This window comes from Lepidochelys kempii, chromosome 20, assembly GCF_965140285.1.
Source record: "Lepidochelys kempii isolate rLepKem1 chromosome 20, rLepKem1.hap1, whole genome shotgun sequence".
NCBI classification, from domain to species: Eukaryota; Metazoa; Chordata; order Testudines; family Cheloniidae; genus Lepidochelys; species Lepidochelys kempii.
Window position 1 is genome coordinate 13,976,715 of NC_136399.1, and position 27,580 is coordinate 14,004,294.

Here is a 27,580-nt window from a genome sequence, read left to right on the forward strand (position 1 = left end):
TCACCAATCCCCCCCCACCAGTTTTGTGAACTAGTTATATGCAGTGTTGCCAATTTAGTGATTGTTTGGAAATTTGAATTGAAATTGAAACATTAATACACACTTTGAAAGCATATAAAGTGTATGATAAAATACGTGTACCTGAAAAAGTATAATAGATTTGAAAAGTATGAACATAGACTAGCTTCCTTATACAGCTGTTGTTTTTTTATGACAATGTCAGTGCATTCATTTCAGTGACGCTGGCCAACCTAATAATTTCAAATTATGATTTGTAAGCGAAGTCTAAATGAGCTCTCCCTGACAGCTAGTGATGAGCTGGGGGTTAGGGGGAAAGGCTTCAGGACCAGACTGTATTTACATTCACACCTAATCTACCTAGGTATCCAGCAAACAGAGCTGTGTTGCCCAAGTGATAGATTTTGGCTGGGGGTGGGTTACAAATCACTTGAACGCAGGGAAGTAATGAAATGTTATTATTCTTACTGTATGAGTAAAGGGCAGTAGAACTGTACTTAGCCTTTGCTGATTGAGGGCATCAAGAGAGAGGGTGGGGACAGGTGTTTTGCTTGATGGTCTGTCTGAGTCACAAGTACTATTTGACCTTCCCCGCTCCACTGTTTAAGGACAGAGCTGATAAGGCTCCATAGATAGTCTTTTGTTTTGTTAAGTGATCACTGCAGCTGAAATCACTGATAATCAGGTCTAAGTGCTTAGACCTGCTGTGGGACAGTGTTTCTGTGGAAGAGATGGCCCAGTCTGCTCTAGCAGTGAGGTTCCCCCACTGAGAGCTCAGCTGAAATCACTGAGAGCTGGGTGGAACCTCAAGAGACCAACTCGCAGAGGTCACAGTAGCAGGTGGCAGCAGAAGGTGACGGTGCAGGGCCATTGGCAACAGAACGATGGAGTGAACGGTGGCACAACAAACAACAGTGGCCAGAGCGAACAGTGAGCAGCTGGAGGAACGAGCAAGGTGCCTTCTTGCCTCCCACCTGGGAGGTGAACTCATGTGAAAGCAGCTCTGCACTCTGAGTCTCCACTGACCAAGGACAACACCGGTGAGTGTTAATGAGGCTGTTAAGAATGCTGGAGACACAACACAGTTCATGCGAACAAACATGGCTGTGGCATCATACTTACTATTTAAGCAAGAGATACCACACACTACTATCTGGAGACCAGTGTTAAGTACATTGTCACTTGTTCATCCTGAAGTTGAACACTGGTTCCAAACAAGACCAGCAAATGCTCACTGTCTTTCTGCAAGAAACTCAACTGACTGGCTAGAAGCATGTGGTGCAAGAGTGAAAGACTCAACAGTTGAAAAAGTGAAGAACTCTCTCACCACATTCAAAAAATGTGCATCCATGGCTGATGGATGCACCGATTCAAAAGGGCATCAAGTATTAAATCATTGTGTATGTTATCTTGATGTCAGTGGTAGGCCAGTAGATGCATTTCTAGATGTTCAAGTTATAGAAGACACATCGGCTGCATCTGTGACAACCCACATCTTAGAAGAGTTAAATGCTTGTCAATTGGACCCCAAACAGATGGCTGCTTATGCATTTGATGGAGCTGCAAACTTCTCTGGAAGACATGGTGGAGTACAAGCTTTGCTCAGAGAAAAGTGTAACCCTAATCTCTCCTATACACACTGCAGAGGCCATCTATTCCAGCTAGTGCTCGTTCGAGCTGCAGACTCTTAAAAAGACATTTAAAAAGCTATAAATGTAATCTTTTTTCAGCAAAAGTCCAAAAAGACTGAATAACTTGGAAAATATAGAAGATACACTGGGACTGAAGTTCAAATTAGTCCAACCTGGGAAAACCCTCTGGCTTTCTCATGAGCGATCCTTGGCTGTTGTCTTAAAATTACTCCAGCCGTTATTACTGGCTTTGGAAAGGATCTACCAAGATGGGATGGATCTAAGTAGTGAGGCTGGTGGATTACTTTTGCTACTTCATTCAGAGAAGACTATTGCCATTCTCTCTTGTAAGTCTACTGTTGAAACCACTTGGGTCATTAAACAATGCCATCCAGGCACCTGCTACAACAGTAGCAGATCTTTGTCCAGCAAAAGAAGCTACATTTGAATCAATCAGAGAGCTATCCATTGAAAAAGTACTGGAAGAAGCAAAGACTTCAGTCCAGAAGTTGACTAATGATGACATTTATATTGAATCCTTAAGTGAAGAGGACAAGAAGTGTTTGTTAAGACAACTGAAAAAGTACACAGAATTGATTCTTAAAAATCTACAACAGCGACTTCTAGATTCTACTCAACCTCTACGTAGCTTTTACAGGTCCCTGTCCTATAAAACACCAACAATGGAGTGGAGAGAGGCACTACCAGCAATGGGGCTGCCGTGTGCTCAGGACAAAATAGAGAATTTGAACACAGAGTGGAATATCATATGGCAAATGAATGAAGATTTGACTTCAACTTCTTTTTTATCATCACTAGTGGCTCGATCCGATCTCTGTGCTATGTTTCCTGGGATGAAAGAAGTAGGAATTCATCTCTTGCTACTCCTAGTCACAACAGCTACGGATGAGCGTTCTTTTGCCTCATTGAACAGCATTTTGTGTTCTGAAAGAAGTCGCCTTCTGCCCGATCATGTGAATGAACTAATGAACTGAAGGAATGGAAGCAGCGGTCACACGAGAAGCCACCAAAGATGAATGCATTACATTCAAGAAGTTCGTTAACAGAGCTGTGCAAAATCATAACAAGAAACCAAGAAGGATGTAGATGGAGTGCTTCAACGAAGGCTTGAGTAGCCAACTTTAATTTGTGTGATGATTTTAACACATGAGTTAAAACTAATAAAATGATCATGAAACGTTTTTCAGTTTTTGCTGTGATGCCATACAGCCCACCTTCGCCCTCACCCCGCATCGGCCTTGACCCCCAAATTCGAACACCCCTCCCCATTTCAATTCCCGGGGAAAACACTGGTCCGTGGGCGCAGACCGTGCCCGTGTCCGCGTCTTCATGCCGCACCCCCGACCCCGGCTCGCCCCCCGGCCGCCAGGGGCGCTGCGGGCGGACGGGACGGGGCGGGGCCGAGCGCTGGATGAGGCGGGGCGGGGCGGGGCGGCCCGGCGCGGCCCGCACAGGCCGGTTTCTCTCATGGCGGTGAGCCGGGCGCTCGGGCTCCGTCTGGCCTACGCGGCGGCAGGCGCCCTCATGGGCCTCTCGGCCTTCCTCACCTGGAGCCTGGCGCCGGCCTTCCGCCAGCCCGCCACGGCTGCCGCGGGGGGGGTCTCCGGTACGGGGGGGGTCTCCGGTTCGGCGGGGGGGGGGGTCTGTGCTACGGCGGGGCAGGTGCGTGGAGGGGGTCTCCGGTACGGGGGGCGCGTGCGTGTGGGGGTTCTCCGGTATGGGGGGGCGCGTGCGTGGGGGGAGTCTCCGGTTCGGCGGGGCGGGCGCGTGGGGGGGTTCTCCGGTACGGGGGGGCGGGCGCGTGGGGGGAGTCTCCGGTACGGGGGGGCGGGCGCGTGGGGGGGGTTCTCCGGTACGGGGGGGTCTCCGGTTCGGCGGGGCGGGCGCGTGGGGGGGATCTATGCTACGGCTGGGCGGGCGCGTGGGGGGGTTCTCCGGTACGGGGGGGCGGGCGCGTGGGGGGGGGGTCTCCGGTACGGGGGGGCGGGCGCGCGCGAGGGGGGGGTCCCCGGTACGGGCACCTGTGGTGGTTGGTGTACGGTGGCAGGCTCTTGGGTCGGTCTGGTATGGCGGGGCATGCATGGGGTGAGGGGGTGGGCATAGTCCCAGAGGTTTGCTGTCTGGTACGGGAGACTAGGGGGGTCTCCTCGGTACGTGGGGGATTGGGTGTGGGCACAGGGGGTGAGGGTCTCTGGTACAGGGCAGGGCCAGGTTGGGGGGCTCTCTGATACAGACTGAACGTGGGCACAGGGGACTGGGTGCTGGCATGGAGTGTGGGGGATCTCTGATATGGGGCTAATATGGGGGACACGAGGGGACTCTTGTATATGGGGGCTGGGCACAGGTAATGGGGGGCTGTCCAGTATGGGAGGTTATGGTGGGGCCCTCTAGTGGGGGGGAGGGGCGGCATGGGTGGGGCTCCCTGGTATCGGGAACATGGGTGTGGGCATGAAGAGCATTTTCCAATACCTAGGGAGCAGGGGGGCTCCCTGGGGTCCTCATGCAGCTGGGGCTCCAGGCACACAGTGGTCTTTCCAGTATTGGGGGAGTGGGGAGGTGAGGGGTTCCAATACTGGGGACACTGGGGGGTGTGCTCCTGTACAGACAGGTGCTAGGGCTTTGTTCTCTAGGATGGAACCAGGGGAGTTTATGGGGCATCTGGTCTGTAGCTACTGCCCAGGCCAGCGTGTCTGTTGGGGATTCTTGGGGGTGGGAGATCATGGCACTAGCAGTCTGTGCTGTGCTAGCTTGGGTTCTGTGGGGGACGCAGCCCCCTATGGTCAGGGGCTCTTGCATGTTGCACTGCTGGGACCCTGTGTTGAGAGATCTTTTAGCCCAACTGTGCTGGGGGTTTATACTGTATGTACCCTGCTACCTGGCTGGGGACTGGACTGGGTGCACCTCACCACCTGGCGGGGGATCAGATGGATTCAGGCAGGTCCCTAAAGTGCTTTCATGAGCTAGTAACTGTTTCTCAGGGATTTGGAGCAGTTTCTGATCTTGTGTTTTGGGCTGGCTGCTCTGTTTGTTGTGGCTCATTTTATTCATCATCTGTGAGGCTTTCTCATGGAGTTCGACATTTACTTAGTTTACAGCAGATGAGGCTGTATAGCCCACAGCCACTCCCCTCTGTAACAGGGGCTCAGCTTCCAGTATTTTCAAGACTGTTCCTGTCAAGATGGAGGATTGTATGCTGGGATTTACGGTCCACCAAGTTTGCTGTAAATGTGGCTGGCCTCTGCTCCACTTCATTCAGCTCTCATACTGCTGGGAAGATACTAATGCTGCCTCTCTGCAGGAGATTTGGAGTCCCTGCAGGTGTATACAGGCTATCAGAATAGCCCATTCTGATACTTGTGGGACTAGATTTATAGAAAACTTTTTGTCCTTGCTCATTTAGGTAATATATTTACAGCTGCCACTCTCAAAATTGTTAGGGTTTCATAATTACAAGGCAGTTGTAGTAAGCTGCTCATGTTATGGTAGATGGAAGTGGGATCTTAAGTGTTGTAATTTCTGCTTTTGGGTGTGTTCATTCGTCTGTGGGAGGATTCATAGATTTGAAGGCCAGAAAGGAGCATTATTTTCTAGTCTGACCTCTAGCATAACACAGGCTGTGTAACTTCACCTAGTAAGTCCTCCATCAAACCCATAACTTTTGGTTGAGTTAGAGTATATTTTATAAAACACCTGGTTTTGATTTAAAGATTTCAAGTGATGGTCAATCCGCCAAGCCCCCAGGTATGCTGTTCCAGTGGTTAATTCCCTTCACTGCTAAAAGGGTATGCCTTTCTTTCTAGTGTGAATTTTTCTAGTTTCAGTTCCTGTTCTGGAACTCATTATGTTTTTTTCTGCTAGACTAGAGAGTCTAATCAGTCAGATCAGAAATGTCTTCCCATATACTTATTTTTAGCCGTTGGTCAAATCACCTCCAGATCAGCAAGTGGCACCGTGTAAGAGAGAGGCAGTAGAAATAAATGGAGTTCTTAAACAGTAAACCGTCTACTTTATATGTAGTCAGGGTAACAGAGATACTTCTAAGGATTTTGTGGAAATGATAGAGGCTCTCTAGAGTCTGAACCTTAATGTTGCCATTGTTGACTCTTTAAAAGTGTGTCAGAGCATTATCTGTAACTGGTGGTAATTAAAGACAGTAGGTCAGGGATTTCTGCAAGCCTTCTGAGAGAGTGGGGAAGCCCTTATGGTTTCAGTGTGCTTGTCAAGAATGGGAGAGGTATGGAAACTTCATCACTGTCTACATTAAGGACTGTTAAAATTCACCAGTTATATAGAATCATAGAATCATAGAATATCAGGGTTGGAAGGGACCCCAGAAGGTCATCTAGTCCAACCCCCTGCTCAAAGCAGGACCAATTCCCAGTTAAAGGAAGAAAGCCTCATCTACCTCATCCCCCTGGTCCGGTGGTCTATAGCAGACTCCTACCACTACATCACTCTTGTTGCACACACAGGTTGCCAGCTGAGCCAAAGTGGGCTGCACTTTTTGTTCAGTGAACAGCCAGGAAAGGTTATTGGGATCATAAGTGTCTCAACTGGGGCTGAGAAACGGATGTGGGAAGGGAGGAAGGAAGGAAGCAAGGAATAAGTTTGGCCTGTGAGGTAGGGTAATGAAGAGGCTACATGGTGGTCTCGTTGTATAGGTGATCAGAACTTTCAAAAAGTGAAGAGTTGCAGCAGATATATAGGGAGTCCCTCCCTGAACTTTTGCACATGGACCTTTGAAATTTTATCTGGTAGGATTCTGAATTTTCTTTAGTGTTGTCCCTTGAAATCAGGATTTTTAAAGGACTATATGTGAGACTTATAATGCACTGTTAATGTCTGATCCAAGTTGAAATTTGCCATTTAAAGTGGTTGTTTCAGGATTACGTTAACTTCTTACCAAATGTGAAAACTCAGTAAATGAATAATTTAAGTAAAAAAATAATTTAATTCCTCCCACTTCCGGAACCTCACTGCTAACAGGTGCTGATTTTGCTCTTGTGTAGCACATCAGTCCCTAGAATGTCATTGCAGCAGCTCTTAGCTATCTCTTAGCAGTGCTGCTGTTTTCACTGTGAAAGGCTAAGGGAGGATTGCATATCTAGTTTGTCTGTGGGTTTTTTGTAAATGAGGGTTTGGAGACATTTTTTACTACTCTCAGACTCCAGACACACTTTTTATGAACATAGTCTCAATTCAATAACAGATTAGGGCTAGCCCAAAATGTGGTGTAAGCCTGGCCCCCTCCCACTTCCCCCCTCAGAACCCCCAACCCCCCCTTGCTCCTTGTCCCCTGATCTGGGGACCAGATGGGACCCCACCCCCATCCAACCCCCCCGTCCCCTGACTGCCCTGACCCCTATCCACACACCCTGCCCCCTGACAGGCCCCCCGGGGCTCCCACACCTCTCCAACCCCCCCCGTTCCCAGTCCCCTGACCGCGCACCCCTCCCCAAACCTCCACCCCATCCAACCGTCCCCTGACTGCCCCCTGGGACCTCCTGCCCCTTATCCAACCCCCCACCCCCTTACCATGCCGCTCAGAGCAGCAGGAGCTCGCAGTCCGGCCGGAGCCAGCCACGCCGCCACGCTGCCTGTGTGGCGAACTGAGGCTGCGGGGGAGAGGGGACAGCCTCCCCAGCTGGAAGCTCAGGGACTAGGCAGGACGGTCCCGCGGGTCGTAGTTTGCCCACCTCTGCTCCAGTGTGTTTCTGATGTCCTGTCCAGTGCAGCAGCAAGTTATGGGGCTTCTGTGACACACAGGATACAGACATTCCCGTTTGCCAATAGTCTGTTCCTTCCCAACTGACTTTTCCTCTGTGTGCCCTGCATATACTGCACACTGGGAGCTTTTGTTCTTTGCTGGTTGGAGAATCGGACGGAGGTGCCACCTACCTGCCCCATTCTCCTGGTTCTATAGAGCTATTTGGTATACAATAAATACAAAAGAGGTTAAACAAAAACCTATTTTCTACTGCCTGCACACATAGTCCTCCCACTTTGCAATGGGGTTTCCAGAGCCTGCCTCTTGACTGGGTATTAGTGTGAAAGGCAAAAACAATATCAAAGCCACTCCAAACTGTTGGGTCTGAGGTTGTCTGGTTTGGCATTTGTGGTTCTATTTTAACTCCACTTTGCATCACAGTGCAGACTGCATTCCTGGAATATTGTGAATCTTCAGTTAGCAAAGTTGTTCACTACTCCACGCTTAAGAAGATCGCACTATATTTAAGCAGTGTGGCCCCTTAAGTCTCAAGTAAACAGTGCTTTAGTTTAATTTTTGTCTCTGGGATACTTCACTAAATAGATTAGTCTGTTTTTATCTTAACTTATTAATTAGTAATTGTTTCCATTGAGAAGAGATGGAAGGAGGGGAATTGGGCAAGCTTTTGAAAAGTTCCCTAACTTTAGAAATTTCTCAATAAATTGGCGAGGGCGGTAGATGCCTTTTTGTGACTTTCCATATTTTTAACAGGATAGTAAATACCAAATGATTGCTTGTTAGCTAATGTTTGTGACACAGCCCACAAAGGCTGGGGGGCATAGTGTTTGTGCTGCTGCAGCCCATGCTGTTGTGAAAACAAAAAGCTGAGCTAGGTGTGTCAATGCAGAATAGTCCATGCATGGGATCAGAATATGCTGGTTCTTGGCACAAACTTTCTTTTAACTTAAATGTACCTGTTGCATTCACAAGGTTCAAAAACTCACTCAGGCACCTGAATGAGAGTTGTAGGTCCGGTACTGTATATGTGGGAGAAGGTTGTTGAGTATCTTTGGCAGCCTGGCAGCAGTTCCTCATTAGCATGCCTCTGATTAAGCCAAGAGTTTGCCTGCTTGCCTGTTTTATCATTTTGTATTTGTTTGTACATATTTATCTAGCTTTAACATCTTTCTGTTTTACCCTCCCCTCTTGCATTCTTGTCCTCTTCCATCTCTTGGATGTCCATTCTGAGAGATTGTCGGTAGAAGTGAAATTGATTACTTCACTGACTTTAATTCCGTCCTTTCTTGTTTGTTTGTGACATCAACTCCTTTTCAGAGTCTGTTTAACCAAATGCTTTTTCCTTCTTTCCTTGATGGTTCACTTTTCTGCCTGTCTCTGATTTAAGAATTTGATAGGCAGTGTCAAGTATTTCTCTCTTATGGAGCCTGTTCCTCCGTGTTTGCAATCAATTTATTACAGTCTATACACTGCCTATATTTTTCGGTTACCTATGATGTTTTATTCCCCATTGCTCTCTGCCTTCCCCTGCTGGTTTTCATTAACCTGCAGTTCTTTTCAGGTGTTCCTCTTCTACATGTTTTTACTCTTGGCTACATACTATTTATTTATTTAAGTTATATACCATTGCAAAGATGTGGTAACCCGGGTGCCTGTAGGTAGGGTCTGAAATCCATCTTCTGGTACCTAAAGAACAGCCTGTTTTACAAAGGTGACAAACAGCTACATCTTCCATTGACTTTGGGAACTTAAATATGCACCCAGACTTGAAAATTGTGATCTATATCAGTGGTTCTCAAACTGTAGCAACCCGGGGACCCATTGTAATTTAAATTTTTTTGGCAACCCCCAAGTCCTGCCGCTTAGCCCCAGGCCCCACCCCCCGCTCACTCCATCCCTCTATTGCTCACTCTCCCCCACCCTCACTCACTTTCATCAGGCTGGGGCAGGGGGTTGGGGTGCAGGAGGGAGTGCGGGCTGTGGGAGGGAGTTTGGGTGTGGGCTCCAGCCGGGCGGCTCTTACTTTGGGTGGCTTCCGAAAGCAACCAGCACATCTCTCTGGCACCAGCTCCTAAGTGTGTGGGGAGGGGTCGGGGGGTCTTCATGCGCTGCCCCTGCCTGCAGGCACCACCCCAGCAGCTCCCATTGGCTGAAGTTCCCAGCCAGTGGGAGCTGCGGAGTTGGGGCGGGGGCAGCATGCAGAGACCCCCCCCCTCCCCTGGGGGCTGCAAGGACATGCTGGCCGCTTCTGGGAGTGGCACGGAGCCAGAGCAGCTTGGGAGCCTGCCTTAGACCCGCTGCACCGTTGGACTTTTAGCACCTAAAATCTCCTGGTTTGGCTTAAGTAGCCTTCAGGAGATAGAGGGTGGGGGAGGAGTTGATCAGCAGGGCCTGTGGACTCCCTGAAGTTCCCTTGGGGACCCCAGTTTGAGAAATGCTGATCTCTACCTTAAATGAGACACATACCTATTGTACTGTCCTCTCATTTTAGGCAGACAACAAACAACACAGCTCCAGCAACCTGATGGACAGCATAGTTAATGGGCTGAGAGCAAGGCCCTTGAGTAATAATCCTATCGCTCTCACTGATTTACCACTTCACTTTGGACAAGTCCCTTAACTTTTGTGTGTGGTAACTTCTCTCACCTGTAAAGTGTGGATAGTAGTTTTCCTACTTAGGTACTGTTTGTCCATGTGTTGGAATGTATAAAGCAAAAAGTATATAAACAGTGATTATTCTTAAATTACGGTGTGTTGTTTTGGGGAAGCCCAGGTAACTCAAAAGTTCAGAATGACATTGCGTTGGTAATTTGTACTGTCGTATGTGGGGTAAAAGAAGAAGCTAAATAAAACAGGACATCCTTAAGCTGTTCAAATATCATGCCCCTTCCTGATTCAGTTTCATTTTTTCTATTCTACATATTTTGTCTCTGTACTTTTTACTTAACACCAAATGCATTTTATTTTCCAAAGAGGATGGGTGACTTGTTTCCAAACTGTTCAGATCTTTCTGGCAAAACATAGAACTCTCGTGCTTTAAGAACATAATATACACCAGATAGGCTGGAACAACTGCAAAAAAGCTGATGTGTGTCAAGGATGCACTTTTTGTAGAGATGTTTTAAAGCATTTTTTAAATACCTGATAAACTGGGAGAGTAGAAGCCTGTCCTTTCTAGCAGGCATATATTGGAATTATTGACTCTTTGGAGACCCTGCTGACTAACTTAAGGCCTTAGGTATATTGTGCAACTCCATATTGGTGTCTTGATGCCTGCACAGCATTAAATAGTAGAATAGTCAGCAGTTCTCAAACTGGGTCAGGACCCCAAAGTGGGTTGCGACCCCATAAAAATGGGGTTGCCAGGGCTGGCATTAGACTTGCTGGGGCCCGGGGCTGAAGCCAAAGCCTGAGCCCCACCGCCCAGGGCTGAAGCCGAAGCCTGAGCTCCACTGCCTGGGGCTGAAGCCGAAGGCCAAAGGCTTCAGCCTTGGGTGGTGGGGCTCAGGTAACAGGCCCCCCATCTAGGGCTGAAGCCTTTGGGCTTTGGCTTTGCCTCCCGCCCCGCCTGGGCTTGGACGGGCTCAGGCTTCAGTTTCCCCCTTGTGGGGTCATGTAGTAGTTTTTGTTGTCAGAAGGGGGTCACGGTGAAATGAAATTTGAGAACCTCTGGAATAGATTGTAGAAAAGGGCTGTGTTTGTTCAGTAGCCGGTCTTTAAATATTAATAACTCTGGTTTAAATACAAAAATACCACAAATTCATCATCAAATTTGGGGTGATGGCAGTAGAATTTTATGCTTTAAAATGGAGCAGCTAGGAATGAATGAAAAAAATTGAAGAAAATAGGCAAAGAATGAAAAATATACACATACACCAAAATGAGAAAATATGAATGGATATTTTTGTCTTGATGCCCCTTTTTCCCTCCTTTCGCTGTTGTCTATTTAGACTACATTTTTAGAGGCCAAGATCTGTCGTATTATGTGTCTCTGACATGCCAGGCAAAAATAATAAATAGTATTGTTGGTTTAGTTTTAAAGTGCTATATTAGATGCACAAAGCATCTGAAATCTATAAGTCTCATTTCCTGCTACTAAAACTGGATGATCAGACAGACTTCGAGTTGAGCAAAGACTTCAAATGCCAATTGCCTTTCTTCTTGCACATGTGCAGTCCAGCCTACTTTGCTCTGAACCAAAAAGTCAATCTACTTGTACTGCACATGCCCAAACTGCAATTTTGTGGGCTGAGAAGTTGGCCAAATAAAAACCAGTTTTCACTGGAACACTTAAAAGATTCTTCTCCTCAGAGGAGTGTTTCCCTAACAAATTTAAGTTTTCAGTCCCAGCTGTTTTGGCATAAGAACTGTTCAAACAAAGTCTTAAGAAGATTTTTTTTTTTAACTTGTTCCCAAAAATGGCTGAAGCTGAACTATTTTGGCTCAGACTTGCAGAAGAAAACATTTTACCCTTTCATAGAGACCTACAATTTTTCAGCCTGACAGGACAAGGTCTTGGATAGTTTTGAATGACAAAAGAGGGTCAGAATGGAAATGCCTAGGGTCCCTTCATATAGGTGTCACTAATGCTTGAGCTTGAATAACTGCGCTTATAAAACAAGAGTCTTATGGATGTTGGATGGAAAATGGCATTCGGATAACGTGTTCTGAAGAGACTACTGTGGGTTCAAATACTTATATAATTCTCCCCAGAAATGTGCCAGTGGTTCACAATAGCATTATCCATATTTATTTTAATTTTGCATTGTCATCACATTTGTCACTGTCAACAAATTTGGTTGTTTATTTTTTAAACTCCTGTTTAACTCTTCGGTCTTCTGGAACTCACTGTGGGAAGAAGAGCTGTTAGGGTTTTTTTGTCTTGTCCTTTGTCAAACTGTCCATGATACCCATTGCTGTGAGGTCACTAATTATGAAGGTTATTTGTCTCACACCTGATTTGACAGCAGAGGCAGCTTTTTTATTGTCTTAGTCAACAATGCAGCTCATTTATCAAGGCTCTGAAAAATTAGTCAAAATGACTAGGAACTGGTTTTTAAAAAAATACAACCTGGTGTTCATTTTAGTTGTTGCACTTAGAGAAAATGAGACTTGTTTTATGTACGTTGAAGTATAGGAAGCTTTGGAATTGTGGTGTTGAAATACTGAGGATAATTATCAGTATTTTTCTCCTTTAAGAGTTGGCTACCAAACTTGGTAATATCTTGTTTTGAACTTATTTTTAGGAAGTTGTTCATTTACACACATTTCAAGTACTCTATAGGGTTTATATTATTAAATCTGGATTTAAGATTTGTCAAAATACCCAAGTTGACTTTTTCTTTAAGGAAACTGTGCATCTGTCCACGCTGTTTCAGATCTACTATGTGCTTTACTTAGGTAATCTTTATTTTAGATGTGACGATTTTCCATAGCTCTAAGTAAGAAATCCCACAGATTCTGTTTTGCTGAATGGCTATTTTAGCCCAGGACATTTCCGAGAGCAATTGTCCGAGAGTGGTGGTGGCAACCAAATATTTCCAACTGTGAAAGAAGCAAGATTATATGAGTAGTGTTTGGGCCACTGAGGCAACTTCATCTGACCACCTTCCAAAACTGCTGCTGCAGGGCTACTTCCAGAGGCCGTGATACTGCTTTTGTATATGTCTGTGGTGTGGGGCTTGGATCAAACTACCTGGATGCAGTGTTGGGTGGCAGTGGTTAGATGGAGTATTTTTTGGGAGTAGGATTATGTGGAACAGAAGATTTAAACACGGAAAGTCATGAACTGAATCCTCTTGAGGTCTTTAAATGTCTCCCCCCCGCTTTATATTATATCATTTTAATTTTATTCCTGTAAAAATTGTTTCCAAAAACAATTTTTTGGAGCAGAACAACTGAATCAGTCAGTTATTGTATTAGTGTTGGAGCCAGTCCAGTAGAGCTTACAAAGCCATATAGTGCATGCTTATTAGATGTGTGCCATATTTCTGCTGGAGGTGTTCTCCTATAGATGATGAGTGTACTCCTTGTACTTGGGAGAGCAGAATGGTCTGACTGCATTCTAACCACAACATGACCATGTTACCCTGTTAATGGGAGCGTACTATGAGACAGAAGGATAGGCTATTTGAAATTGGGGCGTTCTGATGTCACACAATATGATCTTGTCTTAAGACCATTGTAAGAGCATGCATCAAAATGAAGCCAGGCTCAGGCTTTGTAGGTTTCATATTAACCAGAAACAGCCATGTATTCTCATTTAGTTTCCCACATAGTTGTTATGGCTACTATCACATTTTTCAAGACCCTTTTATTTTTAATCTGGCAAATTGACCTGACGCCCTCACCACTTACCCCAGGGAGGTTATTGGATAGAGATGGTTTCCTTTCATAGCTCCACTAAGACAAGTTTGTTTATGTGGCTTTGTATGGTGAAGAGCTTTGCTTCTGTAATCTTTGTTGGTAAAGTCAAAGTCTTGGGGTTTGCCTACATGTGGAGTTATTGAGGAACAGCTATTCCTGAATACCTCCATGTGTGGACATTTGTATTCCTCAATAAGGTGGCCTTGTATCTGTTTAAGCTTAACTCAGTGGGCTAAACTAAATATGGATATGGCACTCTTACTGTGAAATGAAGGTGTCCACGCATGGAAGTGTCATGGGGTGCACAGCCTCGGTGTTCTGGAACCCCTCTGAATGAAATTCAGACAGGACCCTCTTGTAGTTTCTCCCCTCAGGGCATACTCTCACTAGGGCAAGCCTCCTTGGCTTCAGCACCTCCTGGGGTCTGACCTTGGAGTGTTCAGCACCCCTGTTCATGCCCTGAGCTCCTTGCAATGAGTCCATCTAAACAGGACATCTGGGGAAGCCTTACTTACCCACCAAAGGGGCCATGAACCCCCAACTCGACTCTCAGCCAGTGGTGTAAAACAGAACATTTTTTTAATAATCTGGAATACAACGGAGAACAGATCTTGTTAGCACAGAAAGCAGGTAGTTACAGCAAAGTCCATTTTGGAGGGATCCAGAACCCTCCACTCTCCTGCCTGAGTCCCAGCCCAGGAGTGGCTTTTGTCCAGCAATCTCTCACTATCTGCTCATGTTTTCAATAAGAATGTTTGCTGAGCTATCCATGGAACCCCATTGCCTTTATTACTATATAAAGTGCCTTGGATTCCTGTGGCTTGGAAGGAAACTTCAGTTTTCCCAGTGAATACTTACAGTAAATGAGAGTGTGAGGGGAAATTACCTTTTGGGCAGAGACTGGTCATAATTCTCCAGGAAGCTAATGCTCTGAATTTCAGACACTGTATATGATGTCCTGAACAGCTTCCCAAAAACTTAGCAATAAATGCTCCAGTTTATCACCAATTTCCCTGTTGTTTTTTTATTGTGAGGGCTTTAATCTCAGCAATCGTATTGCTTTGTGTTTAACAATGTATTGGTCTGACTTGGAATAACGGGCTATAGCTGTAATGAGCAGCAGAAGGTACCTGCTGGCCTGTGGGGACAATGCTTCAGAATGTGCTGCTCATGAACCACGTTGCCCTTATAGTTGTGTGTTAATTTTACAGAGCAGGGTGGAAGGAATGCCTTGTTAGAACTTCTCCAGCGTGAAATGCACGGGCTTGAGTTGAAAGTCTTTTTTATTTAATATTGCTTCTTCACTCTCAAAGTCCAATTACTTGGGCATTGGTCACTTGCAGTTAGGAGCAGCTGTTGACCAGCCAGTACACCTGTGCAATTGTTATTACCTACAGATGTTAAGACCAGAAGGAACCAGTCTAATAATCTGCATAATGCTCATAGCCCTGGCCAGAGAACCACACAAAGTGGACTATAGGGGAAATGCCTTCCATTGCCACATCTCAAACAAGGCTTCTCTTGTGGCCCAGCAGGTGCACCAAAGATCAGAAATTGCTAAGTGGAGAGAGAGAGCCCTTTTGCATTATGATAGAGATTGTATATGAGTGTTTCAGTTACTGTACTGTCAATAACAGTGGTCACTTAGTTTGGTAGTTTCAAAACAAAACAGCCCTCTGAAATGAAAGCTTCTTCTCCCTTATATAAGCCCGCCCTCTCCTCACTTTTTTGTTACAGAACAGGAAGTTCTATGGCCTTTGTGGGAGAGAGGAATGGGCGTTCAGTCTCCAGGCCCATTCAGCCATGGACCTGTGGCCAGAACACCAGAATGGGAGCCAATTGGCATGACGTGTGATGATACCTATTCCCTGAGAACTCAGACCAGGAGCAGCTCTCACTACTGGCTTGGCCCCTGTTCAAATCTAGAAATGGATTCTGTTTGATTCCCTAGAAATGGAACTCTACATATCCGATTACCAGCTCCCAGAGCCTCCCAGTTGCCCTGATGTTCAGTCTGGATTTCATTTTGATTGGAGATTATTCGAGTGATCCTGAAGTGATTAGTTGCCATTGATACGTTTTTTCAGCTACTGTACATATTGAAAAGGAAGGCACGCCATCCCCTTTTAAATGAACCTTTCGGTTGTGCTTACCTGGCAGTGGCTTTTAGTGCTATTGCTCATGCCCAGTATGTGTCAGTTATGCCAAGTCTGAATTAATCTTCTCCAGTTTTGATCACAAATACACTTCTTTAAAATAAAGCCAACTCTGGATGCAGTAGCATTGAAGCCAGTGTCAGGAAAGTGCTCCAAAAAGTTAACTGTACTGGGGAAGGCTTACTTCGCGTCAGCACTGTTACCCTGGGGATTAGTAATTAGGAAATTCTCTCTGATGTTTGAGTCTGTGCAGGTCTCTCTCTCTTGTCACTAGACATTTGTTTTTTCTTTACCTTAAACTTGTGAGGACACTTCTCAGAGCAGGTGTTTCTTTTGTTCAGCCACATAGGACAAGAGAAGTGTGATTGGACCTCTGCGGGTTTCTAAGTTCTGCTTGCCTTGGTTTTGTATTTTTGTTTTTTGTTTTTTTGATGGTTGAGTAAAGTTTCACTAGTGGCCTTGAGTTTGAATTGCACCTAGCTCAAGGGAGTCGTTACCTTGCTTTGTACCTTCATGTGCTACCACCATACAAATTAAGTAGGAGCAAGCAATGTTCCCTCTAATTTTTTCGATCCATGTGCGGAATAAATTGTGTTATGCACCAAGGTATGTGTGGATGTGCGCCACCAGTAGAAACAGAAAACCTAGATATAATATATTTTTAAAAAGTGAAATAGGGATAATTACTCCAGCCAGGACAGGTTAGGCATTTTAGAACTCACTACTCAAAGAATTAAATTTAAGTGTAAGAGAAATAACAATTATGAAATGCACAGACCAGTCAAAACAGTAAAATAACACACTTTGAAATAATAAAATTACAGAGAATATATGTGCATTGCAGGAATTACCAAGAAGTAACAACAATAATAATGGAAGTATGTGTTGGGAGGTGAGTGTGACACAAGAGATTGTGTGCGCAACACTGTGTGTGACACAGACTGTGTGTGTGACACAGACTGTATGTGAGAGAGAGACAGACACACACACACACAGCATGTGTGCTGGCTGGTGGGAAAGCAGGGGGTTGGACTAGATGACCTCGTGAGGTCCCTTCCAACCCTGATATTCTGTGATTCTCAGATGTCCTGCACTGTCTCTTTAAGAGACTCACTGAAAGCTCTCCTGCTTTGCAGAGATGTGGGTGGTGGTGGTGTGGGGGCAGAGAGAGTGACGGACAGAAAGAGAGACTGTGTGCGCTGGCTGCTGGGGCAATCTCAGAAACAGTGCACTGTCTCTTTAAAAAAGGCATTCAGCCACTCATCCTTCCCCACAGCAGCTCTGAGCCAGGCTATGTCCCCTGCTTCTCCCCTACTCTGCGGAGTTGGGGTACAGGTGGAGGGGGACACTCTGACATCAGCACCCAGGAGCAGCTTCAGGATGGAGCAACCTGGGCGAGGAGGGGCACCTGAACACATGCTGCCCTCCTAATTAGCTGGGCAGCACTTAAATCTCTCCTGCACAGTGTTCAGGTGCCCAGCTTACAGGGAACACAGAAGCAGTATTATCATGGATAGAAGCAGGCTGTGATTTGGTGCCTGGACTGGCAAATTACTTTTACAGCTTTTCAAGGCAATTAGCTCATCTGATTCTAAGTATGAAAATGTGAACAGCAAGTGGTGGAAGCCATCCCTGGCTTATTTGATACTGCAGTAAAATCCTAATTCTCCTCAATGAGAATTCATTTCCCTGCAGTGTAGTTCTTGGATTCTAGACAGCTGTGCTCTGAATTGGATTCCAACCCTGTGTGTATTCGAAGCATTAGAATGAATTTAAACTTGAATAAATCATAATAAGGTAGCTAGTTTTGTGTCTGTCGCATCTCTTGTAGTCTTCTAGGTTCTGAATGCAGTGAATGCATTCTTAATTCACTAGTTTCAGAGTAACAGCCGTGTTAGTCTGTATTCGCAAAAAGAAAAGGAGTACTTGTGGCACCTTAGAGACTAACCAATTTATTTGAGCATAAGCTTTCATGAGATACAGCTCACTTCATCGGATGCATACTGTGGAAAAAACAAACATCTTCTGTATTTTCCACAGTATGCATCCGATGAAGTGAGCTGTAGCTCACGAAAGCTTATGCTCAGATAAACTGGTTAGTCTCTAAGGTGCCACAAATACTCCTTTTCTTAATTCACTAGGAATCCAGTTATAATGCATTTGTGGAAAACTGTTTTCACTGTGGCCCTTTACAGTGCTGCATCATTCAGGATTGTTAGTGATCTGACCCTCAGCTGTAAATAGTTCATGAGCTTTATAAAAAATATAAAGTCCAAAATATAGTCATTTTATGCTGACTTAACAGATGTTGCAATTTCAGAAGCCTAGCAGTCTTTAGCACTTGTGAAACACTATTCCTAGGGATGGTGCCTATATGCTGTTTTGTTTTGTTTTTGAGCTTCCCAATTCTGAGAGTTTGGAAACAGTCAAAATGAACAGATGGAATTCTGGGCTAACACGAACCTTTTAGATCTTCCATTCAGCATAATGCTAAGACCTGGGCTTTTGCTGACTTGAACCTGTTTGCAAAGTTTGTGTAGTACAACACCATGACCTGTCAGTATCTAAAGGCAGAGGCCTTTCAGTTTCAGGAGTAGCAGATGATTTTGGGGAAAGGACCAAGGTATGTGTATGTTCCTTTTTGACCATGTGGGCTGATTGCCAGGAGTCAGAGTTCTAAACCCAATTTCGAATCATTTGAATTCTAACACTGTTGTTGTCTTAAAAGTAATCACTGTGTGGAAGCTCTTGGGACCATCCGTAGAGAAAGGGAGGCTGACCGTATCTTCTTTTGCATGTGTCAGTCACACTTGTCACAAGTACTCCTAGTTTTTTTTGCGGATACAGACTAACACCGCTGCTACTCTGAAACTTGTCACCAATTTTTTTGCCCTGTCATGTCACATGATTACTCTAGGGCTCACAGGTTTAACTGATGATAAATGTTACTAAGTAATTTTTCATGCAGAAAGTGCTGTGTCAGGCCTTGTATAAGGAGGGAACCAGGTGATTCCCTGTGTGCTGAATCAGTTCCTGTCATGGGAGAACTACACCATCAACTTCTCCTAAGAACAACCCCTTTAGTGCTGTAACACAAGCACCATTAATCAGCACTTTAACAAGTAAAATGTGCTTAGTCATTGTGTGAAAGTGCATGGGCGGCTGCAACAACCATGGGGAAATGTTTACATTCTGCAAACTGTGAACATGGAGCTTCCCATTTTCTGTGTTTTAAATGTGGTTTGAGCTTTTAGCTACTCAGTAGAGAGAGCAAGCTTAGTTAATATGGTGGTCAAGGTTAGTAGCTTAACCTTCTTAAGTGCTAGGTTCTTCTAACAAGCCTCACACCATGTTATTAAAAGCATTGCTCACACTGTGGTGGTCTTCTGTATGTGTCCACAGAGCACAAGAGTGCCCTTCTGCTGAACACATTCAGTTCAATTCTGATCTCTGATGTGTGTACAGAATGCTGTCATGTAAAATCAGCTATTCAAAAGCTTTGGCAGTAGCTGACATCACAAGATTTGTGGCATTAAGCTCTGAAGTTGCTTTAAGGAGTAGTGTTTCAGTGCTGTCTGTCCAGCCAGATTAACAGAACAGCAACAGGAGGCAAACCCTGCCTATCTGTTTATACACTGAGAAAGGATGTGATCCCTGCCCCATTCCCCTCAGCACGAATTTGGGCTGAGGGCTCTGTGACAGTGAGAATTTTCTGTAATTTTTTTTAGGAATCCTATGTTTGTTTCAATTTCCCTTTTATTTTGAATGCCCACCCAGTAGGAGAAAAGGGACTCAGTTTGCTCTCAGGGCAGGCTGAGACATGGGTGTGTTTGTGTTGCCTAGCTGTGTAAGCCTGAATGGGCCATTAAAAAGGACTGGCCAAGGCTGACACTCTATCAGTGGAAAATCTGAGAAGACAATGGAAAACCAAGTCACCAGGACATTGGCACTAAGCAGCCAAAGACCCAGAGGGAGATGGATGGAATGTTCATTGCAAAAGTTGGAAAGTTTGTACTGAAAGAGGCAGGAGACTGCAGGAAGAGAAAGGGCAGTCTCATGGTCAAGGTAGTAGAATGCCACCCAGGAGAACTGCATTCTATCCGTGCCTCTGCCACAGAGTTCCTATGTGATCTTGGACAAGTCACTTAAACCAAACTCTTCACAGGTGGCTGCAAATTTTGTGTGCCTCATTTGCTGTGTGCCCTATTTGAGACACCTTGGGCCAGATATGCAGAAGTGCTGAGTCTTTGACTGCAAGTGATACTCCTGGGGGAATTCTGTGCCACTGCGCACATGCATATTTCAAGTGCCACGCGCATATTGAATTTTTGTTGCAGAAAATAGCTTCTGCTGACATGTTACTGCAGTTCCACCTTTTGCCCACTGGAGGGCGCTGTGGCACTAGAATAGAGTAGCTGCTCCTGGCAAGCCCCAGCCAGAATAGGGAAGAGAAAGAACCTGCCTTTTTCACAGCACCTGTTGGGCCGGGTCAGGAGACGGGGGTTACGGGGAGACTGACAGCATGGGGCTGCTGAGGGGGTCACAGGTGGGCTCATAATGGCTAGTGCGGGAGGACAGACTGGGACAAGGGCGGAATGGGAGTGGAGGCGCAGGGCCATGGGGGAAGGAGGTGCAGGGCTATAAGGGGAAGGGGTATGATGAGTGGGGGCAGAGACACATGGGGACAGGAGGTGCAGGGAGACATGGAGATGGGCTGAGGGGGTGCAGGGACATGGGCAGACGGGGAGGGGGTGCAAAGCTACAGGGGGAAAGGGGAATGACAGAGTGGAGGCACAGACACACATGGGGACAGGGGTAGATGTGCCTGACTGAATGGGAAAAGCTAGAGGTCATCCAGGGTCTGCATGGGGACACTTCCTAACAATCCCTTCCTGTTCCGCAAAAAAACCTGTTTCATACTTTTCCCACCCATACCCAACAACCCTTAAAGTTCATACCCAGCAGTTATTTCCGTCTCTCTCAGCTTCTCTGTTACCCCTGGCGCCCCAAGCCTTTGAATAGCTTCTGAGGGGTGCAGGAAATACGGTTCTGTACTGCAGTTTAAATGAATTATTACTCAGAGTTCTGTATTAATATGCCTAGTAAGGAATCTATTTGTCAAAAAATATTTCCTGACTCTTTTGTTGTCTATATTGTTACAGACATACTTGCTGACAGGTATTTTGAAACAAATTACCAAAATAATTGAAACCAGCGTGATTATATCGTGTTATTTTGACAAATAAAACATGCAGAATTGTACAGAATTTTAAAATTCTTAGTGCAGAATTCCACAGAACTGTGCTTTGAACAACTGAAGTGCTATAAAATGCTAAATACTCTGAAAAATCAGCCCTTAAGATTTTGGCACCCAAAATTAGTCTGCATGTGACATTTTTGTCTTTAATCTCTGTGCTTCAATTCCCCAGATGTAAAATTGGTTAATAACACCATCTAATCTCTTGAGTGCAGTGGTAATAATCATTAATATTTGATGCACTGAACTGCTTGTTAAGTATCCATACTGTGGTGAGAGAACCATAAAAATGCCCAGGAGGAAACTAATCTTTGTATTCAGAGCAGGGTTTGAACCACTGTGTTTTTAAATAAGTCCTGGAGTTACACACTAAATGTGAAGGATAAAAAGTTATTGAATAAGTACCTATTCTTGAATGAGGCTGGGTCCTGTGGAAAAAATACTGTGAGATCCTGTAATTGAACTCTGTTTCATAATGCATACACACAAGGGGGTTGAATTAGGGTTGCATGGCCAACCTTAATTCTAAGCATTTCCTAAATTTTGAGCGCTTGACTTTGAAGCCTTAATGTTCTTTTAATGTAGCTTTTGGATGTAATTAGCTGTATATTTGTTTATAGACACCTTTCTGTGTTGCTGTGTGATCCATTATACTGATTCCCCTTGCTGTCTAATTGAGCAGGTGTTCTGGCGCTCTGGGCCCTAATCACGCATGTGATGTATGTGCAGGATTACTGGAGGACCTGGTTAAAAGGGCTGAGGTTCTTCCTCTTCATTGGGATCCTCTTCTCTGCTCTCTCCGTGGTGGGATTTTGCACATTCCTTGTTCTGGCCATCACCAAGCACCAGTGTAAGTATATTGTGTCAAGAGTGATCATGGGGAGGTCATCAGGAGGGCTGGAATTAATGGGGTCATAGAATATCAGGGTTGGAAGGGACCTCAGGAGGTCATCTAGTCCAATCTAGTCCCCCTGCTCAAAGCAGGACAAGCAGGGATTGTAGAGGGGAGAACAGGCACAAATTAGGGACTTGCCCAAGATATTGAAATTACTTCTAAGCACCTGTCTATTCAGTCTTCATAAATCAGTTTGGATTGGAATTTTGCCACATAAGCATACAAGTCCCTAAACTCTTTGCATCAGCGTCTGTGTCTGTCAAATCTCCAGCACACCATGTAAAGTTACGGTGCTATAAAATATTTAACAATAAGCCAAAGAGGAAGGGTCAGTGTTGTTGGACTAACTTTGTCACCCCCAGGGATTCATAAACACCATATTCTCTGGATGGAACTCACTTTTTAAAAAACTGTTCACATTTGTGATAGTTATGTATAGACAGCCACCCAAACAATCCCATCTGCCAAGGATTGGCAGGGTTCATTGGGAACAGAGCCTCTTAACTTCCCTTTGTTTATATCCAAGTAGAGTTCTTCTGCAGAGAGTTGAGGGTCTCCTTTCATTGTGACATATTCTACTGAAATGTTAGAAAATGTTAATTGTGCCCAATTAGTCAATTCCCACCACAGCAAGATGGGGGCTTGGGGTAGGGGAGCAATGAGGGTTACTGTGGCTCACAGTGTGGCTTTGGGGCTCCTAGGTGTTACTGCTCTAGAAACAACACTACTTAATTTGCATGCTTAAGTCTGGACTGTACAGCACTTTCCTGTGGCAGAGATGGAGAGACCATTGTGCCTACAATATAAGAAGCTGAGGATCTAAGTGTGTGTGAAAGCCTTGTGCTGAACCACCTCTGAGGGCCATGGAGCACTGCGTTCCTGGGCAGTGGCACTTACCATCTCTAGTGTCTCATTTTGCGCTAGCTGTTTTCTGATGAATAACCAAAAATGCTTCTTTCCTTTACATCTCCATGAGCCCTGCACAATATGGGCAATTGATACGTAAGCTTATGCCAGTAGTGTAAGATCTTTTAAACCATGCAGGTTTTTTTCACTCAATTATTAGATGCATGATCATCCCAGTTTGCTTTAAGTGACATGGAATAAGCTTCCAAGCAAGACAGTGTCGTAGGGCTCTGTGAGTGAGGCTGGGTCTCCTCTGAAAGACTGGGAGTATAGAGAAATAACAGCATTCCTCTTATTCCTCCAGTTAGCATGCCTCTCTTATGCTGTCCTGCTCTGCAAATGCTTACAACACTTGTGCTATCAGCTGTTCCACCTCATGCAGTCCTGTCCTCCCTTCAGTGCCTCTTCCTGTCACTGGCAGGCAAACATCCTTCTTGCTGTGTGTGTGTGATTCATCTCTTCTCCTCAGAACCCCCAAATCAGCCAAGTTCCTAGAAAACAGTGGTCTTTTCAAATGGAAAATGGACAGTTGTGTGGAAGCATGGTCCGTCGTGTAACCACAGCTCTCTACTCTCGGGACCCACTTAGCCATAGTACTGAGCTGGCTGTTGGATTGGTAGCTGTATGAGTGGTGTTTTGCTGCAATCGCCGCTTCATACCTGGAGGATTCTTAACGGGAGGAAGGGAATGGCTTCACAGAGTGATGAAGGGTCACTGTGACCCTTGCTCAGAATAGCATCGTGCATGGAATGCTGCTTCCTTGGAGATGGCATGAGTGTCCTTTCCATTTGCTTGCAACTGGATTCATGTTGAGCCTCCAGGACCCACTACTCTTAAAACTACAGAACCCTAAGCAGAACTGGTGCAGTTCAGTGGCACCAGTGCACACAGCACAGCTCGCAAACCTCTGTTCCTCCTGGAGACAGGAGCACAAGCCTTCTGTTGAACGGGAGCTTGGGGAGAGGTTCTTCCTGGGACAATCTTTCACGGTGCATGTGTTGGGGTTCGTCCTGCTTTGAGCAGGGAGTTGGACTAGATGACCCCTTGAGGTCTCTTCCAACCCTAATCTTCTATAATTCTATGTGGAAATCTAAAGGGGGATTTTAAATGTAACTGGCTCCTTTTCTTTCCTAGCCCTGACTGACCCCAGCAGCTACTACCTGTCGTGTGTCTGGAGTTTCATCTCCCTGAAATGGGCCTTCCTGCTCAGCTTATACTCACACCGGTACAGGAATGAGTTTGCAGACATCAGCATCCTCAGTGACTTCTGAAGCTTGGACTTAATCCTGTCGGAAGCTCCTAATGTTTGACTGGGCTTTTGGATGCCCTGCACTGGAAGGAGGCTGTGAAGAGGCAGAGAGCAGGAGCCAGCCCAGCTCCGCATGACTTGTCTGTCTGCAGTAGGGGTTTTTCTTAATAGCTTTTATTCAACCACTTAATTTGGCTAATTATGTCAATCTAGTGTTTTTGTTACCCTCCGGGGAGTCCGTATGTCTGGCAGTGAGTCAAGTTCCATGCACTCACATGCAGCAGGCCTCACGTTGCTATCTGCATTGCTCTGCTGTTATCGTAGACCAGTGACTTTCAAACAGGAAAGTTGAAGATTAGCCTGTAGATGCAGCACCTGGTTAAGAATTGGGCATCCTTCTCTTAGCCAATGACTCATCAGCCTGCTGTGGGGGTGCCCGGGGTTGCTTAGCAGAGGACCATGCCCTGTGAAGGGAGGTCTTTATTCTCACAGGGCAGTTTGAGCAAGGGGGGGGGGTATATTGTTTCCCAGCACTGGGGAGGACAAACCCGTTGATACCTCCACACCAGCCCCCAATTCTTCAGCATTTCCTTGTGCTTCTTCCTGTAAACAGTTGGGCTAAGAATAAGGCATGGTGCTGGCTCCACCCTGCTGTTTAGAGCACATGCATCCCCTTGTGCAGGAAAGAAACAAGAAGTCAGCAATGCAGTGTCAGTTGTCTCAAACGGAGGTCACTGATGGGGAATCCAGTGCTGGAGAGAATCAACGCTAGCCCAGTATTGCACCACGTAACTTTGTACTGCCTGTTAACCCAGGATCATTCTCAGAGGAAACCATTTTATTACAGCACTTAAAAGTGAGAGATGTAGCAAGTGGCATCTGACGTTTGGGTAGTGGGTTCACTGGGCAAGGGGCTGGGCTGTTTGAGTCTCAGAAGGGTTCTGAATGTGTGATTCATTGTTTTAAAGCAGTCTGTACCTTAATGGTCGTGAAGCATTTGGAGGGCATTGTGTGTGCTTCTGTTCCTGTAATGATTCTTGTTCTGTTTCACTCTAAACCTAAAGCTGACCTACCACTATGGATCATTAGTGCTGAGTGGCTCCAAATAGCATAGGGGGAGAAAAGCAAGAGCTCAGCACATGTGTGCGTCCTGCAAAGGCCAGACCAGCTGTAGATGGCTGGCTGCCGCTCAGTGGAGGTGGCTTCTTCCTGCTGGAACCTGGTGTAGGGTACATAAGTCACTTACAGTTTGCCTGGGTTGCTAAAGTTCTACAAATGTATGCTCTTGAGTGTAAGATGGGCCCCCACTCACCTACGGCCAGATGAAATTGCTGATGGCAAATGGGTTACAGGACCACAGCAGAGGAGCCCAGGTGACGAAGCTACCCGGCTCTTCTCCAAGTTTGAAAAATGCATAGGAATGTACCCAATATGCAGCTTCAGCAGATCTGCATCACAAGTGTCGCCAGCATAATGCACTGAATCGGTGCCCCATGGTAGGTCTGAACTTCACGGGACCTGCTATGGGAGAAGTCACACTGAGTGCTCCTCCCCCTCTGCTAAGGGGAGACCCTAGCACTGGGATTTTGCAGTGTCGTCAGCTTCTCCCTCATACATTGATCACTTGGACACTCTGAGTAGATTTAATGATCTTTTACCCTTGTGTTTGGTCCTTGTTAATATTCACCCTGGGAAGCTTCAAACTGCAGGCTGTTGCTTTTTCTTTCAGTTGCTCATGCATACCGTTCAGTTTTTTGGGATGATTTGCTGGAGGTGTCTCATCAGCATTGGGCAGTTGGCATTTCCTTTTTAATAAATTAAAATAGCAGTTGTGTGTGATTGTTTCTTTTGTGCAGTGGGTGGGGGCAGAGGCACGAGGAACTCCAAGGCCTGGCAGATTGAGAGGTGTGAGGGAATTGGGCTGATGGAACTTGACTGCTCCAATGCATGTGCATGGTCACAGGTCCAGTTGTAAAGTCACTTCTGTATATATACTACTGAAAAAGTCTCCTAAAACATAGGGTCAAAGCGATCTCCTAGGCAATCTACAGAATGTAAAGCACAGAGGAAACTGCATAGGGTGCAGTGACTAGGCTGTGAAGTAGGTGTGCTGGGGCCTTACCTGTTTGTGTTATCAGGCCAGCTGTGTCAAGCAGAGTGGGTTCTTTGTGCTGATGTCTGTGCAGTTGTACACTGGGGAGCAACTTGCAGTGTCCAAAGTAGTGTGTGTCTCTAGCTGCATTCTCTCACCTTTACACACCTAACTCAGCTGAATTTTCTGGAAAGTTTTAGTGCCTACCCATCCATACCCCACGCTGTCCTGTGCTTGGTTTGGAAGATCAGTAGTTCGAGCACATGGCTGGGTTAATTATTTTTGTTAAAGGGATTTTCAGTCTTTGAGATTCATTAAATATAAACTTCCTTCTGTTTGTGGGGCAGAGACTCTGACAATTGATGTCAACCCCAGAGCAGCTTCCAGGGAAAAGCAAGGAGTGAAGGCTCAAACTGCAGCCAACACCTCCCAGGGCAGCAAATGCTGGTGAGACAGGGCCACTAGAAATCCTCAGAGCCCTGCAGGAATCTCCAGTGCTGAGCAGAGGTTGCAGCTCTGAAATACCCATTATAGAGATTAATAGTTAGGCTCAGAATTACTGAAAAGCCCCCTAAAGGTGGTGATGGCAGAAGGCAGCATGAGATTCCTGACTGGGTGGAATGAGTGTCCCTGCTCTCATGAGCAAATCTGTGACAAGGCAGGGAGGAGGCTGCCTGTGGATTAGACATCACAATTTCAGTGTTTTAAACAGTGGTATCTTTAATCCCCCACCTAATGGCTCACATTGTCCTGCTCCTGGGAGGGATCCTGAACAGTAAGAGCTGCTGACTTCAAATTCGGAGGTTCATCTTGGCCCTAATGTTACTCTAAAGATGGAACTATGTCTCTATTTCCTTACTAAATTACCTGGTGTAGACGGACTCCTCTCTCAGGTTTATACCCAAAAGGTCCACAGCAGCTCACCCTGGAGGTTGTGGGGGGCTTGTTTTGAGTGACAGTAACTTTGCCTACGAACAACCCACTTAGTCAACCCCAGTCTTCTCTCCACCACTTTTGCTCTAGAATTTGTACTCATGTCACCGCTTTTTAAAAGTTTGTGTCTGTAAATATATATTTTTACATTGTATTCATGCTTTGTTTGCACGCTCGGTAAGAATTGGGTCATGTAGCAGGAGTGTAATTCATGAGGCGGGTTCATTTCCATGTATCCCAGTGTGTGTCTGACGTTGTATTAACCACACTGTGTAATTTGTATGTGACACCATAGTAAGAGCAGAAATACATGATTCTCTTTCTCACCAAA

General features: G+C 45.6%; 1 protein-coding gene across 1 annotated transcript; it reads left to right on the top strand.

The window, feature by feature from the left end:
• The first annotated feature begins 3,078 nt into the window (after positions 1–3,078).
• On the top strand, positions 3,079–27,580 carry SLC48A1 (solute carrier family 48 member 1). Its single transcript, XM_073319117.2, has 3 exons — positions 3,079–3,276; positions 21,857–22,024; positions 24,110–27,580. The coding sequence occupies exons 1-3, from the start codon at positions 3,138–3,140 to the stop codon at positions 24,244–24,246; spliced, it is 444 nt and encodes a 147-aa protein (XP_073175218.2). The 5' UTR covers positions 3,079–3,137; the 3' UTR covers positions 24,247–27,580.